The sequence below is a fragment of the Scyliorhinus torazame genome, chromosome 2 (genome assembly GCF_047496885.1).
Source record: "Scyliorhinus torazame isolate Kashiwa2021f chromosome 2, sScyTor2.1, whole genome shotgun sequence".
Taxonomy (NCBI): Eukaryota; Metazoa; Chordata; class Chondrichthyes; order Carcharhiniformes; family Scyliorhinidae; genus Scyliorhinus; species Scyliorhinus torazame.
The window spans coordinates 332595131-332618730 of record NC_092708.1 but is presented as its reverse complement, the minus strand read 5'-3'; the positions used below and the strand labels follow the sequence as shown (position 1 = coordinate 332618730).

The 23600-nt window shown below is 54.6% G+C and overlaps 1 protein-coding gene across 1 annotated transcript in view; it reads right to left on the bottom strand.

Moving 5' to 3' along the window:
- The window catches only part of LOC140407437 (kinesin-like protein KIF28), a 343852-nt gene that overhangs the window by 244729 nt on the left and 75523 nt on the right, over nt 1-23600 (bottom strand). The window contains exon 5 of the mRNA XM_072494929.1: nt 9155-9346. Within this exon, the coding sequence (XP_072351030.1) occupies nt 9155-9346 (192 nt within the window). The remainder of the gene's footprint in view (nt 1-9154; nt 9347-23600) is intronic.

Below are 23600 nucleotides of genomic sequence, written 5' to 3'. Positions count from 1 at the left end.
GCTGTGGCGTGGGGCAACTCTGCGGCCGTGCCCGGGATACAGGGCGTCCTTCCTCTGCTCCACCGTGTCCAGGAGCGCCTCCACATCGCGTGACTCGAACCTCGGGGCTGAGCGGCGGCCAGCCATCCAGTCGGGTGTTGCGGTCGGGTGTTCCGGTCGGGTGGGGGGGAGCAGCGCGGCCTTATGAGCCGTCATGCCGTGCGGCGCGTATGACGCTGCACGGCGTGAACCACTGCGCAGGCGCGGATCCCGTTACGCCGCTGCTAGCCCATTTCGGGCCGGAGACTATCGACCCATTTTTCCGACGTGACGTCAGTCGGATTTGTGCCGTTTTTTGCGCCGATCGGCGGACTTTCCGCCGATAACGGAGAATTTCGCCCGTGGTTCCTCAACTCTACCCACACAGACTCCACATCATCTGACCCTATGTCATTTAGTGCTATTGATTGAATTTCATTCCTAATTAACAAGGCAACCCCACCCCTTCTGCCCACCTCTCTGTCTTTTCTTTTTTAAAAAATATTTTATTGAAAATTTTTGGTCAACCATCACAGTACATTGTGTATCCTTTACACAATAATATAACAGTATAAATAACAATGACCTGTTTTATTAACAAAGAATAAATAATATATAACAAAAACTAAAACTAAAACTAAATGGTAACTGCCTTGTCTCAGATAAACACTCTCCAAAAATATGATTTAACAGTCCAATATACAATTATTTATAGCAACGACCTATACATATTATACATATATATTAACAACCCTGAGAGTCCTTCTGGTTCCTCCACCCCCCCCCTCCCCCCCTCCCCTGGGCTGCTGCTGCTGCCTTCTTCTTTTCCATTCCCTCTATCTTTCTGTGAGGTATTCGACGAACGGTTGCCACCGCCTGGTGAACCCTTGAGCCGATCCCCTTAGGACGAACTTAATCCGTTCCAGCTTTATAAACCCTGCCATGTCATTTGTCCAGGTCTCCACCCCCGGGGGCTTGGCTTCCTTCCACATCAACAGTATCCCGCGCCGGGCTACTAGGGACGCAAAGGCCAAAACATCGGCCTCTCTCGCCTCCTGCACTCCCGGCTCTTGTGCAACCCCAAATATAGCCAACCCCCAGCTTGGTTCGACCTGGACCCCCACTACTTTCGAAAGCACCTTTGTCACCCCCACCCAGAACCCCTGTAGTGCCGGACATGACCAAAACATGTGGGTGTGATTCGTTGGGCTTCTCGAGCATCTCGCACACCTATCCTCTACCCCCAAAAATTTACTGAGCCGTGCTCCAGTCATATGCGCCCTGTGTAACACCTTAAATTGAATCAGGCTTAGCCTGGCACACGAGGACGATGAGTTTATCCTACTCAGGGCATCCGCCCACAGCCCCTCCTCAATCTCCTCCCCCAGCTCTTCTTCCCATTTCCCTTTCAGCTCATCTACCATAATCTCCCCTCGTCCCTCATTTCCCTATATATATCTGACACCTTACCGTCCCCCACACATGTCTTTGAGATCACTCTGTCCTGCACCTGACCTGCGGGAATTCCCTCACCTGTTGCCTCGCAAAAGCCTTCAGTTGCATATACCGGAATGCATTCCCTTGGGGCAACCCATATTTCTCGGTCAGCGCTCCCAGACTTGCGAACTTCCCATCCACAAACAGATCTTTCAGTTACGTTACTCCTGCTCTTTGCCATATTCCAAATCCCCCATCCATTCTCCCCGGGGCAAACCTATGGTTATTTCTTATCGGGGACCCCACCAAGGCTCCCGTCTTTCCCCTATGCCGTCTCCACTGTCCCCAAATTTTCAAAGTCGCCACCACCACCGGGCTTGTGGTGTATTTCTTCGGTGAGAACGGCAATGGGGCCGTCACCATAGCTTGTAGGCTAGTCCCCCTACAGGACGCCCTCTCCAATCTCTTCCACGCCGCTCCCTCCTCTTCTCCCATCCACTTACTCACCATTGAGATATTGGCGGCCCAGTAGTACTCACTTAGGCTCGGTAGTGCCAGCCCCCCCCCTATCCCTACTACGCTGTAAGAATCCCTTCCTCACTCTCGGGGTCTTCCCGGCCCACACGAAACTCATGATACTCTTTTCGATCCTTTTGAAAAAAGCCTCCGTGATCACCACCGGGATGCACTGAAACACAAAGAGGAATCTCGGGAGGACTACCATTTTAACCGCCTGCACCCTCCCTGCCAGTGACAGGGATACCATGTCCCATCTCTTGAAGTCCTCCTCCATTTGTTCCACCAATCGCGTTAAACTTAACCTATGCAATGTACCCCAATTCTTGGCTATCTGGATCCCCAAGTAACGAAAGTCCCTTGTTACCTTCCTCAGCGGAAAGTCCTCTATTTCTCTGCTCTGCTCCCCTGGATGCACCACAAACAACTCACTTTTCCCCATGTTCAGTTTATATCCTGAGAATTCTCCAAACTCCCGAAGTGTCCGCATTATCTCTGGCATCCCCTCCGCCGGGTCCGCTACATATAACAACAAATCACCCGCATACAGAGATACCCGGTGTTCTTCTCCTCCTCTAAGTACTCCCCTCCACTTCTTGGAACCCCTCAATGCTATTGCCAGGGGCTCAATCGCCAGTGCAAACAATAATGGGGACAGAGGGCATCCCTGCCTTGTCCCTCTATGGAGCCGAAAGTATGCAGATCCCCGTCCATTCGTGACTACACTCGCCACTGGGGCCCTATACAACAGCTGCACCCATCCAACATACTCATCTCCAAAACCAAATCTCCTCAGCACCTCCCACAGATAGTCCCACTCCACTCTATCAAATGCTTTCTCGGCATCCATCGCCACCACTATCTCCGCTTCCCCCTCTGGTGGGGGCATCATCATTACCCCTAGCAGCCTCCGCATATTCGTATTCAGCTGTCTCCCCTTCACAAACCCAGTTTGGTCCTCATGGACCACCCTCGGGACACAATCCTCTATCCTCATTGCCATTACCTTGGCCAGAATCTTAGCGTCTACATTTAGGAGGGAAATAGGTCTATAGGACCCGCATTGCAGCGGGTCCTTTTCCTTCTTTAGGAGAAGTGATATCGTTGCCTCAGACATAGTCGGGGGCAGCTGTCCCCTTTCCTTTGCCTCATTAAAGGTCCTCATCAGTAGCGGGGAGAGCAAGTCCACATATTTCATGTAAAATTCAACTGGGAATCCATCCGGTCCCGGAGCCTTCCCCGCCTGCATGCTCCTAATTCCTTTCACTACTTCCTCTATTTCAATCTGTGCTCCCAGTCCCACCCTTTCCTGCTCCTCCACCTTGGGAAATTCCAGCCGGTCCAGAAAGCCCATCATTCTCTCCCTCCCATCCGGGGGTTGAGCTTCGTATAATTTTTTTATAAAATGCCTTGAACACTCCATTCACTCTCTCCGCTCCCCGCTCCATCTCTCCTTCCTCATCCCTCACTCCCCCGATTTCCCTCGCTGCTCCCATTTTCCTCAATTGGTGGGCCAGCAACCTGCTCGCCTTCTCCCCATATTTGTACTGTACACCCTGTGCCTTCCTCCACTGTGCCTCTGCAGTACCCGTTGCCAGCAAGTCAAATTCTACGTGTAGCCTTTGCCTTTCCCTGTACAGTCCCTCCTCCGGTGCCTCCGCATATTGCCTGTCCACCCTCAGAAGTTCTTGCAGCAACCGCTCCCGTTCCCTACTCTCCTGCTTTCCTTTATGTGCCCTTATTGATATCAGCTCCCCTCTAACCACTGCCTTCAGCGCCTCCCAGACCACTCCCACCTGGACCTCCCCATTATCATTGAGTTCCAAGTACTTTTCAATACACCCCCTCACCCTTAGACACACCCCCTCATCTGCCATTAGTCCCATGTCCATTCTCCAGGGTGGGCGCCCTTCTGTTTCCTCCCCTATCTCCAAGTCCACCCAATGTGGAGCGTGATCCGAAATGGCTATAGCCGTATACTCCGTTCCCCTCACCTTCGGGATCAACGCCCTTCCCAAAACAAAAAAGTCTATTCGCGAATAGACTTTGTGGACATAGGAGAAAAACGAAAACTCCTTACTCCTAGGTCTGCTAAATCTCCACGGGTCTACTCCTCCCATCTGCTCCATAAAATCTTTAAGCACCCTGGCTGCTGCCGGCCTCCTTCCAGTCCTGGACCTCGACCTGTCCAGCCCTGGTTCCAACACCGTATTGAAATCTCCCCCCATTACCAACTTTCCCACCTCTAGGTCCGGGATGCGCCCTAGCATACGCCTCATAAAATTGGCATCATCCCAGTTCGGGGCATATACGTTTACCAAAACCACCGTCTCCCCCTGTAGTTTGCCACTCACCATCACGTATCTGCCCCCGCTATCCGCCACTATAGTCTTTGCCTCAAACATTACCCGCTTCCCCACTAATATAGCCACCCCCCTGTTTTTCGCAGCTAGCCCCGAATGGGACACCTGCCCCACCCAACCTTTGTGTAGTCTCACCTGGTCTATCAGTTTCAAGTGCGTTTCCTGTAACATAACCACGTCTGCCTTAGGTTTCTTAAGGTGTGCGAGTACCCGTGCCCTCTTTATCGGCCCGTTTAGCCCTCTCACGTTCCACGTGATCAGCCGGGTTGGGGGGCTTTTTACCCCCCCCCTTGTCGATTAGCCATCCCCTTTTTCCAGCTCCTCACCCGGTTCCCACGCAGCTGTGTCCCCCCCAGGCGGTGCCGCCCCGCCCATCCCACCTCATGCCAGCTCCCCCCTCTCCCCAGCAGCAGCAGCCCAATAATTCCCCCCTCCCACCCCCCCCCCCCGCTAGATCCCCCACTAGCGTAGTTACACCCCCCATGTTGCTCCCAGAAGTCAGCAAACTCTGGCCGACCTCGGCTTCCCCCCGTGACCTCGGCTCGCACCGTGCGACGCCCCCTCCTTCCTGCTTCCCTATTCCCGCCATGATTATCATAGCGCGGGAACCGAGCCCGCGCTTCCCCCCTTGGCCCCGCCCCCAATGGCCAACGCCCCATCTCCTCCACCTCCTTTCCTCCCCCCACCACCTCCTGTGGAAGAGAGAAAAGTTACCACATCGCAGGATTAATAACATGAAACTCCTCTTTCCCCCCTTTTTACCCCCCTCTTCGCCCCCCATACTTGCCCCACCACTTTGTTTCAAACGTTCTTTTTTTTAAAAAATAACCCGCTCATTCCAATTTTTCTTCCACGATAAAAGTCCACGCCTCATCCGCCGTCTCAAAGTAGTGGTGCCTCCCTTGATATGTGACCCACAGTCTTGCCGGTTGCAGCATTCCGAATTTTATCTTCTTTTTGTGAAGCACTGCCTTGGCCCGATTAAAGCTCGCCCTCCTTCTCGCCACCTCCGCACTCCAGTCTTGGTATACGCGGATCACCGCGTTCTCCCACTTACTGCTCCGAGTTTTCTTTGCCCATCTAAGGACCATCTCTTTGTCCTTAAAACGGAGGAATCTCACCACTATGGCTCTAGGAATTTCTCCTGCTCTCGGTCCTCGCGCCATCACTCGGTATGCTCCCTCCACCTCCAGCGGACCCGCTGGGGCCTCCGCTCCCATTAACGAGTGCAGCATCGTGCTCACATATGCCCCGACGTCCGCTCCCTCCGCACCTTCAGGAAGACCAAGAATCCTTAGGTTGTTCCTCCTCGCGTTGTTCTCCAGCACCTCCAGCCTTTCCACACATCGTTTATGGTGTGCCTTGTGCATCTCCGTCTTCACCACCAGGCCCTGTATGTCGTCCTCATTCTCGGCAGCCTTTGCCTTCACGACCCGAAGCTCCCGCTCCTGGGTCTTTTGCTCCTCCTTTAGCCCTTCGATCGCCTGTAATATCGGGGCCAACAGCTCCTTCTTCATTTCCTTTTTGAGTTCTTCCACGCAGCATTTCAAAAACTCGTGTTGTCCAGGGCCTCATATTAAACTGCCACCTTCCGACGCCATCTTGGTTTTTGCTTGCCTTCTTTGCCGCTGCTCTAAAGGATCCACCGCAATCCGGCCACCTTCCTCTCCTTTTGTCATCCGTATCCAGGGGGGATTCCCTTCTGGTTCACCGCACAGTACTTTTAGCTGTTAAAATTTCCTTTGTGGCTCTTATTAAGAGCCCAAAAGTCCGTTCCACCGGGAGCTGCCGAAACGTGCGACTCAGCTGGTCATCGCCGCACCCGGAAGTCCTCTCTGTCTTTTCGATAGGTTGTGAATCCCTGGATGTTTAAATGCCAGTCCTGAACCCCCTGCAACCACGTCTCTGTGATGCCTACCACATCATACCTGCCAGTCACAATCTGGGCCACAAGCTCATCTGCCTTGTTCCGTACACTTAAATATAGCACCTTTAATTCTCTATTGACCGTCCCTTTTTGTTTTCTTAGTGTGGTGGACCTTGGTTTACTGTGCCTTTCCATACACTGTGTCATATTTTGTGGGATGTGGACTATCGTAACCTCTCCTGAGTTCTGTCTTTTCATGCTTTTTTGTATTCCTAAGCAGCTACGCTTCCTACTGATTACTTCACCTCTTGGTTCCCTGACTTTCACTTCCCCCCCCAATCTCTAGTTTAAAGTCCTATTGACTACCCTATTTACTCTTTTTGCCAGGACACTGGTCCCAGCTCGGTTCAGGTGGAGACCATCCCAACGGTATAGGTCCCCCCTGTCCCAAAACTGATGCCAGTGTCCCATGAAAAGGAACCCCTCTTTCCCACACCACTCTTTCAGCCACGTGTTAACTTCCCTTATTCTTGCCTCCCTCTGCCAATTTGCACGTGGCTTGGGCAGTAATCCGGAGATTATGACCCTTGAGGACCTGTTTTTTAATTTGAACCCTAGCTCTTTATAATCTCTAAACAGGTCCTCTTTTCTAGACTTGCCTATGTTGTTGGTACCGACATGGACCACAACAACTGGATCCTCCCTCTCCCTCTCCAGTATCCTTTCAAGCCGGTCAGAGATGTCCCGCACCCTAGCACCGGGCAAGCAACATACCATGTGGGGCTCTTTATCCTGCTCATAAAGGATACTATCTATCCCCCTGATAATAGAATCCCCTACAACTACAACTTGCCTATTTACTCCCTCCCCTTGAATGGCCTACTGAACCATGGTGCCTTGGTCAGCTGACTCATCCTTCCTGCACAGTGGTTAGAACTGTTGCTTCACAGCACCAGGGACCCAGGTTTGATTCCAAACTTAGGTCACTGTGCGGAGTCTGCACGTTCTCCCCGTGTCTGCGTGGGTTTCCTCCGGGTGCTCCGGTTTCCTCCCACATGTCCCGAAAGACATGGGGCGCGATTCTCCGCTCCCGCGCTGGTTGGGAGAATCGGCTGGGTCGCCAAATTTTCCCACGACGCCCTCCCACGATTCACCCAAGCGGCGAGAACGGACCCGTCGAGTTCCGCGCGGCGCAGGCCGGAGAATCGCCCGAAACACCCAAAATGGCGATTCTCCAGCACCCCTGCAATTCTCAGGCCCGGATGGGCCGGGCGGCCTGCCCAAAACGGCGGGTCCCCCCCGGCGCCGTCCACACCTGGTCGCTGCTGGCAGGAACAGTGCGGGAACGCTGGGAGGGGCGGCCTGCGGGGGGGCGAGGGGGGATACTGCACCGGGGGGGGCCTCAAATGGGGTCTGGCCCGGGATCGGTGCCCACCGATCGTCGGGCCATCCTCTCTGAAGGAGGACCTCCTTTCTTCCACAGCCCCGCAAGATCCGTCAGACATCTTCTTGCGGGGCGGACTCGGAGAGGACGGCAACCACGCATGCGCGGGTTGGCGCCGTAATGATGCGGCGCTGCTCCTAGCCTATTATCGGGCCCTGAATCGGCCGGGATAGGGGCTGTTTCACGCCGTCGTGAACCTCGACCGCGTTCACGACGGCGCGAACACTCTGCCTCCATTTCAGAGAATCCCGCCCAGGGGGCGTGATTCTCTGCTCCTGCGCCGTTTCAGAGAATCGCCTGGGGCGCCATTTTTACCTGCGACGCTGGTCCGACCCCCTCCCGCGATTCACCCCAGCGGTGAGAACAGCTCCGTCGAAGTCTGTGCGGCGCAGGCCAGATAATCGCCCGGGACCCCCAAAATGGCAATTCTCCGCTCTCCCGATATTCTCTGGCCCGCATGGGCAGAGCGGCCTGCCCAAAACGACAGCTTCACGCCATCCATACCTGGTCGCTGCCGGCGTGAACACCGCGGGAGAGCTGGGGGGAGGGGGGGGGCAGCCTGTGAGGGGGCGAGGGGGGTTCCTGCTCTGGGGGGGCACTCAAAAGGGGTCTGGCCCGCGATCAGTGCCCACCGATCGGCGCGCCAGCCTCTCTGAAGGAGGACCTCCTTTCTTCCGCTGCCCCGCAAGATCGATCCGCCATCATCTTGCGGGGCGGCCGCGGGGAGGACGGCAACCACGCATGGGCGGGTTGGCGCCGGTTATCCCGCGCATGCGCGGTTGACGTCATTTACGCGGCGCCGGCCCTGTCATTTACGCGGCGCCGATTTTATGCGGCGCGAAGGCCTGGCACGCGTAAATAAGGCGGCACCGCTCCTAGCCCCCCGGGGGAGTGTGAATCGGGGTCTGGGAACAGCCTCCGATGCCGGAGTAAAACACTCCGGTGTTCACTCCGGCGACGGCACTTAGTCTCCAGATCGGAGAATCACGCAAAGGCTGTTAGGTAATTTGGACATTCTGAATTCCCCCTCCGTGTACCCATACAGGTGCCGGAAAGGGGATTTTCACAGTAACTTTGCAGTGTTAATGTAAGCCTATTGGTGACAATAAAGATTATTTTAAAAAGCATCTGGCCATAATCCCATTTACCATCACTTGGTCCACAGCCTTGAATGTCATGACATGCCTTTGCATTCTAAATGATTAATATTTAGCTCAAACTAAGGTTTTAATGCATTAACTGGAAACACTATAAAAGTGTATAAAATTTCTAATAACTTTTTGTACTTAATTGCACATCAGCAGCTATAATTATAATATCAAAAATGAATGCATTCCTGTACTTAAGTAAAAGCGAATTACAGTGGATCCCGGAAATCCAAAATAAAAACAGAAAATGCCGGATAAATTCAGCAGGTCTGGCAGCATCTGTGAAGAGAGAATCAGAGTTAACGTGCCGAGTCCATGGACCCCTCGCATTCCCTCTTTAAGAAGGGCTTATCTGACTGACCTGGTTGATGTATCTGCTGTGAGGTCCATCAGGCAGATAAACGCCGTGGTCATTTTCAATATATCCATCTGCCGACCAATAGCAATAATTGAAGGTAAAGGTTTTTTTGTTGCTCAAGTCTTTGGGATCCACAATGGTACAACTGTTGCCAACCATCGAGATGATACATTTGCTTCGCATTGCTTTTTCTCTCTTAAAAGATCATGTACAGGGAAGAACACATATTGATTAGTTTAAAGGCATTATTCCTGAAAACCTATGGGACGCCACCTTGATCGTGCCCACTGGTGACATCCAGTGCTGATCGTTCTAGCGTTTGTGGAGGGAGCTAACTTCCAAAGGGTAGGTGGGTGAAAGAGCCACTGCACATAAAATCATAGAATTATAGAATTACTACTGTGCAGAAGGAGACCATTTGGCCCATCAAGTCTGAACCAACCCTCTGAAAGGGGGCGGGATTCTCCCGCAACTGGCCGGATGACCCGACACCGGTGCCAAGAGCGACGCGAACCACTCCGGCGTGGGGCCGCCCGGAAGTTGTGGAATCCTCCGCACGTCCGGAGGCTAGGCCAGCGGCGGAGGGGTTGGCGCTGCACCAACCGCCAGCGAAGGGCCGTCACGAGTTGGCGCATGCACAGAACCGCCGACGTGGTTCCGCGCATGCTCAGACCGGCCGGCGTGTTCCTGCGCATGCGCAGGTTTTTTTTTCGCCAGACGGGCCATGGCGGAGTCCTACAGAGGCCGAAGCGGAGTGAAAGAATGCCCCCATGCACAGGGCCGCCCGCAGTTCGGTGGGCCCCGATCGCGGGCCAGGCCATCGTGGGGGCCTCCCCCCCCGGAGCCGGATCTCGCCACACCCCCCGAGGACCCCGCTAGATGGCTGACAAGCCAGGTCCCTCTGTGATGGGCCAGCGGGAATGGCCAGGAAACAACGGCCGCTCAGCTCACCGGGGCCCGGAGAAATGCCTGGGGGGCCGCTCCCGCCCGCAAACCGGCGGCGGAGAATATGGCAGCCGCCATCGGAGCAGCGGGGCGGGATTCACGCCACCCCCCGGGGATTCTCCGACCCAGCGGGGGGTCGGAGAATCCCGCCCAGGGTATCCTACTTAGTGCCAGGCCCCCACCCTATCCCCTTAACCTAGTAACCCCACCTAACCTAACCTCTAACCTTTTGGACACTAAGGGGCAATTGATCATGGCCAATCCACATAACCTGCGCATCTTTGGACTGTGGGAGAAACCGGAGCACTGGCAGACCACACCAAACTCCACACAGACAAGCACCCGAGGCCGGAATTGAACCCGTCCCTGGAACTATGAGGCAGCAACACTAAGCACTGTGCCACCGTACTGCTCCCTAAATTCAGGTGCGTTATTGGATAGCAGAGGATGGTTTTGATCCATGACCTCTGCGTTATGGGCCCAGCACACTTCCACTGCGCCACTCTGCGCCATATTCATCCCTTGTGCCATCCGCTATCTGTCTGCTTTTGAGGGGAGGTTGCCCACCCTTCATGGATCATATGCAATCTTCTAATACCCCCTTCAGCAATCTCAATTCAAGAAACTACAAGGTACTCTTCAGCAGTCTATTTCAGCCTTACTTCATGTGGGGACCATCCACCGGAAGGCCAACATACTGCATCTCACTTGGTCTACCAAATAAGTTGAAAAGCAAGAGCTCCCAGACTATGTAATTATTGAGCTCCAAACCCTTAACCTCATCTTACTCACCACCAGCCACCCCCTCCCCCCCCCCCCCCCACCCCCGCCCCACCCATGACATTTCCCTTCCAAGAGTTAAGAGATGTGCCTTTTTATGAGTTGTGGTAGTATGCATTAGGGGTCATGTGGGACTGTGAAGCCGTGATGTCATTGGCTGACAGAATCCAGGTCCTGGTTGGCTGTTGATCTCTAGCTCCGTCCTGAAGGCGGAGTATAAGAACCAGGAATTCTCCCCGCAGCTCCAGTCTGTTGCTGAACTGCGGGGAACGAGTCACGCTTAATAAAGCCTCATCGACTTCACCTCTATTCGTCTCTCGGGAGTCTTTGTGCGCTACAATTTATTAAGAGTGCTTAAAGGTCTATGGAGCTCAGGATCGTCCCGGAATGCCTGAGGATCAGCCCCCATGCAGTGAACTCAGCAGTAGTTTTTAAACACTGGCAGGCTTGTTTCGAAGCATACCTCCGAACGGCCTCCGGCCGGGTCACAGAAGACCAGAAACTACAGGTCCTGCACTCGAGGGTAAGCCCGGAAATTTACCCTCTCATAGAAGACGCAGAGGATTTCCAGACGGCGTTCGCAGCACTAAAGAGCATCTATGTTCGCCCAGTGAACCAGATCTACGCACGCTACCAACTCGCAACGAGACGGCAAAGTCCCGGAGAATCGCTAGACGAATTCTACGCCGCGCTGCTAATTTTGGGACGGGCCTGCAGCTGCCCGCCGGTAAACGCGATTGAACACACGGACATGTTAATTCGCGATGCGTTTGTGGCTGGTATGAACTCTCCCCAAATCCGCCAAAGACTTTTAGAAAAAGAGTCGCTAGGACTCTCAGAGGCACGGGCCCTTGCAGCCTCACTTGATGTGGCAGCGCGAAACGCCCGCGCCTACGGCCCCCCTTGGGCTCAGTGGACCCCCGTCGTGACAAGCCCCCCCCCCACAGGCTTGCGCGGTTCAGACGCCAAGTCGTCCTGGGGCAGCCCGCTGCTATTTCTGCGGCCAGGCGAAACACCCCCGGCAGCGCTGCCCGGCCCGCGCAGCGATTTGCAAGAGCTGCGGGAAAAAGGGCCATTTCACGGCTGTGTGCCGGTCCCGGGGGTTCGCCGCTGTCCCCGGAGAAGAAGGAGTCCTGCGCGTTCCAAACGCTCCCCAACCCCCCCAGCGCCCCATGTGCGACCCGCAGGCGCCGCCATTTTGGGTCCCGGCCACCACGAGGGGAGGAGGGGCGCCGCCATCTTGGGACCCCCCAGCCCTGCGCGACGCATGGGGCGGCCATTTTGTCCACCCCGCCGCCATCTTGTGACCCCCAGCCATGTGCGATGCATGGGGGCGGCCATTTTGTTCACCCCCGCCGCCATCTCGGACGGCAATAATGGACCCCAGCATCGACGGCTCCACGGGGTTCGAGGAAGACGCTGAAGCACTACGACTACGTCTGGCCTCAATGACGCTGGACCAAGCACGGCCCCGGACGCTCCAGACGACGACAACAACGGTGCTGATCAACGGACACGAGACACCATGCCTGGTCGACTCCGGGAGCACAGAAAGCTTCATCCATCCCGACACGGTAAGACGCTGTTTTTTGACCATCCGTCCCAGTGCGCAAAAGATTTCCCTAGCTGCAGGATCCCACTCCGTACAGATCAAAGGCTTCTGCATAGTGACCCTAACGGTGCAAGGGAGGGAGTTTAAAAACTACAGGCCCTACGTCCTTCCCCAACTCTGCGCGCCCACATTACTGGGATTAGACTTCCAGTGCAATCTGCAGAGCCTAACTTTCCAATTCGGCGGCCCAATACCCCCACTCACTATCTGCGGCCTCGCAACCCTCAAGGTTGAGCCCCCATCCTTGTTTGCAAACCTCATCCCGGATTGCAAACCCGTCGCCACTAGGAGCAGACGGTACAGCGCACAGGACCGGACATTTATTCGGTCCGAAGTCCAGCGGCTACTGAAGGAAGGCATAATCCAGGCCAGCAATAGTCCCTGGAGAGCACAGGTGGTAGTAGTAAAGACAGGGGAGAAGCAAAGGATGGTCATAGACTATAGCCAGACCATCAACAGGTACACGCAGTTAGATGCGTACCCTCTCCCCTGCATATCCGACATGGTCAATCGGATTGCCCAATATAAGGTCTTCTCCACCGTGGACCTCAAGTCTGCCTACCATCAGCTCCCCATCCGCCCAAGTGACCGCAAGTACACAGCCTTCGAGGCAGACGGGCGATTATACCACTTCCTAAGGGTCCCATTTGGCGTCACAAACGGGGTCTCGGTCTTCCAACGGGAGATGGACCGAATGGTTGATCAACACGGGTTGCAGGCCACGTTCCCGTATCTCGACAATGTAACCATCTGCGGCCACGATCAGCAAGACCACGACGCCAACCTCCAAAAATTCCTCCAGACCGCTTGAACCTCACATACAACGAGGAAAAGTGCGTTTTTAGCACAAACCGGCTAGCCATCTTGGGATATGTAGTGCGCAATGGGATAATAGGCCCCGACCCCGAACGTATGCGCCCCCTCATGGAATTTCCCCTCCCTCACTGCTCAAAAGCCCTAAAACGCTGCCTGGGGTTCTTTTCATATTACGCCCAGTGGGTCCCCCAGTATGCAGACAAGGCCCGCCCCCTAATACAGACCACGACCTTCCCTCTGTCGACAGAGGCTTGCCAGGCCTTCAGCCGCATCAAAGCGTATATCGCAAAGGCCACGATGCGCGCCATCGACGAGTCCCTCCCCTTCCAGGTCGAGAGCGACGCCTCCAATGTAGCTCTAGCGGCCACCCTTAACCAAGCGGGCAGACCCGTGGCCTTTTTCTCCCGAACCTCCCACGCCTCAGAAATCCGCCACTCCTCAGTGGAAAAGGAACCCCAAGCCATAGTGGAAGCTGTGCGACATTGGAGGCATTACCTGGCCGGCAGGAGATTCACTCTCCTCACTGACCAACGGTCGGTAGCTTTCATGTTCGATAATGCACAGCGGGGCAAAATTAAAAATGACAAGATCTTAAGGTGGAGGATCGAGCTCTCCACCTTCAACTATGAGATCTTGTACCGTCCCGGAAAGCTGAACGAGCCGTCCGATGCCCTATCCCGCGGCACATGTGCCAACGCACAAATAGACCATCTCCAAGCCCTCCACGAGGACCTCTGCCACCCGGGGGTCACTCGGTTCTACCATTTTATAAAGTCCCGCAACCTCCCCTACTCCGTGGAGGAGGTCCGTACAGTCACAAGGAACTGCCACATCTGCGCAGAGTGCAAACCGCATTTTTTCAGGCCGGATAGTGCGCACCTGATCAAGGCTTCCCGTCCCTTTGAACGCCTCAGTCTGGATTTCAAAGGGCCCCTCCCCTCCACCGACCGCAACACATACTTCCTGAACGTGGTGGACGAGTACTCCCGTTTCCCCTTCGCCATCCCCTGCCCTGACATGACAGCGGCCACAGTCATTAAAGCACTTAGCACCATATTCACACTGTTCGGTTGCCCCGCATACGTCCATAGCGACAGGGGGTCCTCCTTCATGAGTGACGAGCTGCGCCAGTTCCTGCTCAGCAAGGGCATAGCCTCGAGCAGGACGACCAGCTACAACCCCCGGGGGAACGGGCAAGTAGAGAGGGAGAACGGCACGGTCTGGAAGACCGTCCTACTGGCCCTACGGTCCAGGGATCTCCCAGTCTCACGGTGGCAGCAGGTCCTCCCGGATGCCCTCCACTCCATCCGGTCGCTACTGTGTACCACCACTAACCAAACGCCTCATGAGTGCCTCCTTGTCTTCCCCAGGAAGTCCTCCTCTGGAACGTCGCTGCCGACCTGGCTGGCGGCCCCAGGACCCATCTTGCTCCGGAAACATGTGCGGGCGCACAAGTCGGACCCGTTGGTCGAGAGGGTTCACCTCCTCCACGCGAACCCGCAGTACGCCTACGTGGAGTACCCCGACGGCCGACAGGACACGGTCTCCCTGCGAGATCTGGCGCCCGCCGGCAACACACACACCCCCTCGACACCAATCACCCCCTCCCTGCCACCGGCGCACCCCGCGACAGCCCCCTTCCCGGGAGGATCGGTCCTCCTCCCAGGTCCGACCAGAAGTGAAGCTGAAGCAGAAACCGTAAAGCTCCCGGAGGCGACAACACTGGAACAAGCACCACCACCACCGGGGCTGAGGCGATCGACAAGGACGACCAGACCGCCCGCCCGACTCGTGGCATCGGTGTAACACTAGAATGTTGTGGACTTTAACGAGAATGTTTTTTTCCTTTTCCCTCTTACGAATACTGTAAATAGTTCAAAACAAAAAACCCTGTACATAGCCCAGTGTAGGGCACTGTAATGACATGCAAAAGTTTTTTTCCTCCCAGGACCAGCCTTGTAAACCCCTACCACCATGCAAAGCACCACCCCGCCGGGTTCATTTTTAACAAGGGGTGAATGTGGTAGTATGCATTAGGGGTCATGTGGGACTGTGAAGCCGTGATGTCATTGGCTGACAGATCCCGGGTCCTGGTTGGCTGTTGATCTCTAGCTCCACCCTGAAGGCGGAGTATAAGAACCAGGAATTCTCCCCGCAGCTCCAGTCTGTTGCTGAACTGCGGGGAACGAGTCACGCTTCATAAAGCCTCATCGACTTCACCTCTATTCGTCTCTCGGGAGTCTTTGTGCGCTACATGAGTTAAGAGAAAAATCCATCCCAAAATGGCAGGCTGAAAAATCCCTTAAAGAGCAGAGACCGATAATTCCCACTGGAGTTACAGCAGGAACCTTGGCACCATTAATCAAATAATCATTTTGTTGATACCAACCAGTAGACTAAGTAACAAACAATTAAGAATATTGCTTATGTCCTCAAGAAGCTCCATGTTCAATTCCAGTTTGGTAGATTTGCAGTCAAGTTTCTAAACTCCACCTGGCTGTTACTATGTACAGCATAGACACCAGCAGAAGCGGAAAATATTAGACAATATTTTATTCTGTAAACACGGTATGGTCGCAATTGTGTCTTCACACTCGCCAGTATATTTTTCCTTTCAGACTCACACTGAGCCCATTGATATTAGGAATCACTTTCCAACTTTATATGGTCAGTGGGGAGCCTCAGCAATTGGCTTCTCTCGTCATGAAGTTAGGTGCATCCTTCACATTTTTCACCATTTATAGTAATGGCAGCATGCACCAGAATCTCCTGCAGGCAAGGCTCCCTGCAGGTAGCACAAAATTGGAAAAAGACCCCTACAGTCAACTCATAGCATCAAAGATAGATTGATTGGCCATCATTTCATTGCAGTCTATAGGTTCTTGCTCTGAACAAAATGGCTGCTGCTTTTATTTACATAACGAGTTACTGAACTTCAAAATCATTTGTTATGCACCAAGCTCTTTGAAACATTTCTGCAAGAAAGGTGTTATATAAATATAAAATGGTTCTTTGTCTTTCATGTGAATTGTCAACTTGCAGTCTGCCAATGGGAGTACATTTATCACTTGCATATAATTTCCATAAATAACATGAGTATTGACTTTGTGAGACGTATTTGAATTTAAATCATGCATCATTTCATCTTTAATGGAAACATTCAACAATTAATCTGCCATCCACATCAAGGTGCAAGTTCAACTCTTTACCCTGGTCAGGGACTCATTTAAAATTTTCCTTTGCCAACCTGTAAAATTGGACACAAAAATCATTTTTCCGTTTAATGGACCCCAAGGAAATCTTTTTTTAAAAAGTAAGCAGATTTTCCGGTCCTCTCCTGGGCCTGATGCTCCTTGACATTCGGGTAGATTTCCCTGACAAGGCTGGCACCATGAATTGATGGCTTCTGGTAAAAGTATGGGGCGCAATTCACCGATCGCGGGACTAAGTGTCTGCGCTGTCATGAATGCCGTCGCGTTTCATGACGGAGCGAAACGGGCGCGGGCAGTAGGATTCTGGCCCCCACGGGGGGCCGCTTGGCGAATCCGGGCCGGAGAATCGGCGGCCCGGCGGCGAATAGCGGCCCGCGACCGGTGCGGCGCCAAACGTGCCGGCGCACCTTGGAGAATCGCGCCCCGGCGTCGGGGTGGCGTAGCACGGTTGCGGCGATTCTCCGGTCCGGGGTGGGGCTGGGAGAATCGCGCCCATGGTCAGGGTCTGCATAATATCATCAGATCTTGACATTTGAATGTGTGAGGACCTGCCTGCCTGGGTGAGGGTCTCACGTGCTGTCTGAGAGGTGCCTTTTGAAATGGCATGGGATGTCTGGGGCGAGATTCTCCGGAAACAGCGCGATGTCCGCCGACTGGCGCCCAAAACGGCGCAAATCAGTCGGGCATCGTGCCGCCCCAAAGTTGCGGAATGCTCCGCATCTTTGGGGGCCGAGTCCCAACCTTAAGAGGCTAGGCCGGCGCCGGACGAATTTCCGCCCCGCCAGCTGGCGGAAAAGGCCTTTGGTGCCCCGCCAGCTGGCGCGGAAATGACATCCCCGGGCGGCGCATGCGCGGGAGCGTCAGTGGCCGCTGACAGTTTCCCGCGCATGCGCAGTGGAGAGAGTCTCTTCTGCCTCCGCCATGATGGAGACCGTGGCGAAGGCGGAAGGGAAAGAGTGCCCCCTCGGCACAGGTGGGCCCCGATCGCGGGCCCGGCCACCGTGGGGGCAACCCCCGGGGCCAGATCGCCCCGCGCCCCCCCCAGGACCCCAGAGACCGCCCGTGCCGCCTTGTCCCGCCAGTAAGGTAGGTGGTTGTGGTAGTATGCATTAGGGGTCATGTGGGACTGTGAAGCCGTGATGCTATTGGCTGACAGATCCCGGGTCCTGGTTGCCTGTTGATCCCTAGCTCCGCCCTGAAGGCGGAGTATAAGAACCCGGGCTTCTCCCCGCAGCTCCAGTCTGTTGCTGAACTGCGGGGAACAAGTCACGCTTAATAAAGCCTCATTGACTTCATCTCTATTCGTCTCTCTCGTAAGTCATTGTGCGCTACAATTTATTAAGCGTGCTTAAAGGACTATGGAGCTCAGGATCGCCCCGGAATGCCTGCGGGTCAGCCCCCACGCAGTGAACTCAGCAGCAGTTTTTAAACACTGGCAGGCTTGTTTTGAAGGCTACCTCCGAACGGCCCCCGGCCGGATCACAGAAGACCAGAAACTACAGGTCCTGCACTCAAGGGTAAGCCCGGAAATTTACCCTCTCATAGAAGACGCAGAGGATTTCCCGACGGCGCTCGCAGCAATAAAGAGCGTCTACGTTCGCCCAGTGAACCAGGTCTACGCACGCTACCAACTCGCAACGAGACGGCAAAGTCCCGGAGAATCGCTAGAGGAGTTCTACGCCGCGCTGCTAATTTTGGGACGGGGCTGCAGCTGCCCGCCGGTAAGCGCGACTGAACACACGGATATGTTAATTCGCGATGCGTTTGTGGCAGGTATGAACTCTCCCCAAATCCGCCAAAGACTTTTAGAAAAAGAGTCGATAGGACTCTCAGAGGCACGGGCCATCGCAGCTTCCCTAGATGTGGCCTCGCAAAACGCCCGCGCCTACGGCCCCGACCGCGCGGCAGCCCCTTGGGCTCCGTGGACCCCCGTCGTGACAAACCCCCCCCCTCCCTCACAGGCTTGCGTGGTTAAGACGCCAGATCATCCCGGGGGGGCCCGCTGCTATTTCTGCGGGCAGGCGAAACACCCCCGGCAGCGCTGCCCGGCCCGCGCAGCGATTTGCAAGAGCTGCGGCAAAAAGGGCCATTTCGCGGCTTTGTGCCGGTCCCGGGGGGTCGCCGCTGTCCCCAGAGAAGAAAGAGTCCAGCGCATCCCAAACGCTCCCCAACCCCCCCAGCGCCCCAGGTGCGACCTGCGGGCTCCGCCATTTTGGGTCCCGGCCACCACGAGGGGAGGATGGGCGCCGCCATCTTGTGACCCCCCAGCCATGTGCGATGCATGGGGGCAGCCATTTTGTCCACCCCCGACCACGTGTGATCCGTGGGGGCGGCCATTTTGTCCACCCCCGGCCGCGTGCGATTCATGGACGCCGCTATCTTGGATGACAACAATGGACCCCAGCATCGACGGCTCCACGGGGTCCGAAGAAGACGCTGAGACACTACGACCACATCTGGCCTCGGTTACGCTGGATCAAGCACGGCCCCAGACACTCCAGACGACGACAACAACGGTGCTGATCAATGGACACGAGACACCATGCCTGATCGACTCCAGGAGCACCGAAAGCTTCATCCACCCCGACACGGTAAGACGCTGTTTTTTGACCATCCGTCCCAGTACGCAAAAGATTTCCCTAGCTGCAGGATCCCACTCCGTAGAGATCAAAGGGTTCTGCATAGTGACCCTAACGGTGCAAGGAAGGGAGTTTAAAAACTACAAGCTCTACGTCCTTCCCCAACTCTGCGCGCCCACATTACTGGGATTAGATTTCCAGTGCAACCTGCAGAGCCTAACGTTTCAATTCGGCGGCCCAATACCCCCACTCACTATCTGCGGCCTCGCAACCCTCAAAGTTGAACCGCCATCCTTGTTTGCAAACCTCACCCCGGATTGCAAACCCGTCGCCACTAGGAGCAGACGGTACAGCGCCCAGGACCGGACATTTATCCGGTCCGAAGTCCAGCGGTTGCTGAAGGAAGGCATAATCCAGGCCACCAATAGTCCTTGGAGAGCACAGGTGGTAGTAGTAAAGACCGGGGAGAAGCAAAGGATGGTCATAGACTATAGCCAGACCATCAACAGGTACACACTGCCAGATGCGTACCCTCTCCCCCGCATATCCGACATGGTAAATCGGATTGCCCAATATAAGGTCTTCTCCACCATGGACCTCAAGTCCGCCTATCACCAGCTCCCCATCCGCCCAAGTGACCGCAAGTACACAGCCTTCGAGGCAGATGGGCGACTATACCACTTCCTAAGGGTCCCATTTGGCGTCACAAACGGGGTCTCGGTCTTCCAACGGGAGATGGACCGAATGGTTGATCAACACGGGTTGCAGGCCACGTTCCCGTATCTCGACAACGTAACCATCTGCGGCCACGATCAGCAGGACCACGACGCCAACCTCCAAAAATTCCTCCAGACCGCAAACGCCTTGAACCTCACATACAACGAGGACAAGTGCGTGTTTAGCACAAACCGGCTGGCCATCCTGGGATACGTAGTGCGCAATGAGATAATAGGCCCCGACCCCGAACGCATGCGCCCCCTTATGGAATTTCCCCTCCCCCACTGCTCCAAAGCCCTGAAACGCTGCCTGGGGTTTTTTTCATATTACGCCCAGTGGGTCCCCCAGTATGCAGACAAGGCCCGCCCACTAATACAGACTACTACCTTCCCCCTGTCGACAGAGGCTCGCCAGGCCTTCAGCCGCATCAAAGCGGATATCGCAAAGGCCACGATGCGCGCCATCGACGAGTCCCTCCCCTTCCAGGTCGAGAGCGACGCCTCCGATGTAGCTCTAGCGGCCACCCTTAACCAAGCGGGCAGACCCGTGGCCTTCTTCTCCCGAACCCTCCACGCCTCAGAAATCCGCCACTCCTCAGTGGAAAAGGAAGCCCAAGCCATAGTGGAAGCTGTGCGACATTGGAGGCATTACCTAGCCGGCAGGAGATTCACTCTCCTCACTGACCAACGGTCGGTAGCTTTCATGTTCGATAATGCACAGCGGGGCAAAATTAAAAATGACAAGATCTTAAGGTGGAGGATCGAGCTCTCCACCTTCAACTACGAGATCTTGTACTGTCCCGGAAAGCTGAACGAGCCGTCCGATGCCCTATCCCGCAGCACATGTGCCAACGCACAAATAGACTGTCTCCAAACCCTCCACGAGGACCTCTGCCACCCGGGGGTCACTCGGTTCTACCATTTTATAAAGTCCCGCAACCTCCCCTACTCTGTGGAGGAGGTCCATACAGTCACCAGGAACTGCCACATCTGCGCTGAGTGCAAACCGTATTTTTTCAGGCCAGATAGAGCGCACCTGATCAAGGCTTCCCGTCCCTTTGAACGCTTCAGTCTGGATTTCAAAGGGCCCATCCCCTCCACCGATCGCAACACATACTTCCTGAACGTGGTGGACGAGTACTCCCGTTTCCCTTTCGCCATCCCCTGCCCCGACATGACAGCGGCCACAGTTATTAAAGCCCTTAGCACCATATTCACACTGTTCGGTTGCCCCGCATATATCTATAGCGACAGGTGGTCCTCCTTCATGAGTGACGAGCTGCGCCAGTTCCTGCTCAGCAAGGGCATAGCCTCGAGCAGGACGACCTGCTACAACCCCCGGGGGAACGGGCAAGTAGAGAGGGAGAATGGCACGCTGCTGTGTACCACCACTAACCAAACGCCTCATGAGCACCTCCTTGTCTTCCCCAGGAAGTCCTCCTCCGGAACGTCACTGCCGACCTGGCTGGCGGCCCCAGGACACATCTTGCTCCGGAAACATGTGCGGGCGCACAAGTCGGACCCGTTGGTCAAGAGGGTTCATCTCCTCCATGCGAACCCGCAGTACGCCTACGTGGCGTACCCCGACGGCCGACAGGACACGGCCTCCCTGCGAGACCTGGCGCCCGCTGGCAACACGCACACCCCCCCGACACCGATCACCCCCTCCCTGCCACCGGCGCACCCCGCGACAGCCCCCTTCCCGGGAGGATCGGTCCTCCTCCCATGTCCGACCAGGAGTGAAACAGAAGTAGACACCGAAAAGCTCCCGGAGATGACAACGCGGGAACAAGCACCTGCACCACCACCGGGGATGAGGCGATCGACAAGGAAGACCAGACCGCCCGCTCGACTCATGGCATCGGTGTAACACAAGAATGTTGTTGGACTATAACGAGAATGTTCTTTTTCTCTTACGAATATTGTAAATAGTTCACAAACCCTGTACATAGCCCAGTGTAGGGCAAAGTGTAGGGCATGGAAAGGACATGCCAAAAATGTTTTTTCCTCCCAGGACCAGCCTTGTAAACCCCTACCACCATGCGAAGCACCACCCCGCCGGGTTCATTTTTAACAAGGGGTGAATGTGGTAGTATGCATTAGGGGTCATGTGGGACTGTGAAGCCGTGATGCTATTGGCTGACAGATCCCGGGTCCTGGTTGGCTGTTGATCCCTAGCTCCGCCCTGAAGGCGGAGTATAAGAACCCGGGCTTCTCCCCGCAGCTCCAGTCTGTTGCTGAACTGCGGGGAACAAGTCACGCTTAATAAAGCCTCATTGACTTCATCTCTATTCGTCTCTCTCGTAAGTCATTGTGCGCTACAGTGGTTTAATCTACGCTGGCGGGACAGGCATTTTAGCGGCAGGACTTCGGCCCATTCGGGCCGGAGAATCGCGGGGGGTGGCCCGCCAACCGGCGCGCCGTGATTCCCGCCCCCGCCGAATATCCGGTGGTGGAGAATTCGGCAACCGGCGGGGGCGGGATTCACGCCAGCCCCCAGCGATTCTCCGACCCGGCGGGTGGTCGGAGTATCTCGCCCCATAACCGTGTTCCCCTGATGTGTGCCATACTGCTGATATTTTACCCTCCTCCGCAAACTACCTACTCGTGGACACAAATTTAAGTAAGACTGTCCACAAGGCAAGGTGTGGAAATAAAATCAGACTGCATTAAATCAGACTGCATTAAATCTGCAAACAAGCAGCTCTTGGAGTCAAAATTCACTCTATAATGAAGCATTTATTTATAATTTGTAATTTTCCATAATGGAGCCCTGGTTCAACAGCTCTTTGTACAGCTAAGATTAGTATAGCTAAGATATTATGGAATTACAGAATCCCTACAGTGCAGAAGGATGCCATTTGGCCCATCGAGCCTGCACCAACCCCCTGAAAGAGCACCCCACCCAGGTTCAATCCCCCAGCCTACCCCTGCAACCCCACCTATATAGCTGACGAAATTAATCATTTCTTCCAATGTGCCAGTTCAGCCTTCAGCCAGCTGAGGAAAAGTGTTTGAGGGTCAAACGCAAGACTAAGGAGATGGTTTACTAGGCAGCAATGATCCCTATGTTCCGATATGTTTTGGAGATTTGGATGATCTACAGCAGGCACTGGAGAGGTACGACCAGCAGTGCCTTCACACGATCCTCCAAATCTGGTGGCAAGAAAGATGATGCAGTGTCTTCTTCCAAGCCAACTTGTCCAACCTAGGCACTAATCACTCAAAATTAACATCAGTTTGTTGAGTCACATCGACCCAAATTAACTGCTCTACCTTGGTCAAAGCAGGACGCTTTCAGGACAGCAGAAATGCTTTAGTATTGTCCTCAAAGCATTCCTGAAGATGTCAAATGAACCCTGGAAGACCCTGGCTTGTGACTGGCCAAAATGGAGAAGGCTCATTTGGGAAGGCATCGAACACATCGAGAGACTTTGTCGGGAATGTGCAGAGTCGAAGTTGAGGAATGGGAGGGAGCGCACAAATTTCCAAAGAACCCTTCTACCCAACACTTCCAGCACTACCTGCCCCAGATGTGGCAGAGTTTGCAAATCGCGCATTGGAACCATCAGCCATCTCAGAACCCATCAAACCGGAATGGAAGCAAGTCACCCTCGATCATAAGGAACTACCTAAGAGAAAGGGTAAGTAAACTCAGGATTATAATTTACTCATAATAGCATTTTTTTTTTTCTCTTTTAAATAAATTTTAGAGTACCCAATTAATTTTTTTCCAATTGAGGGACAATTTAGCGTGTCCAATCCACCTACTCTGCACATCTTTGTGTT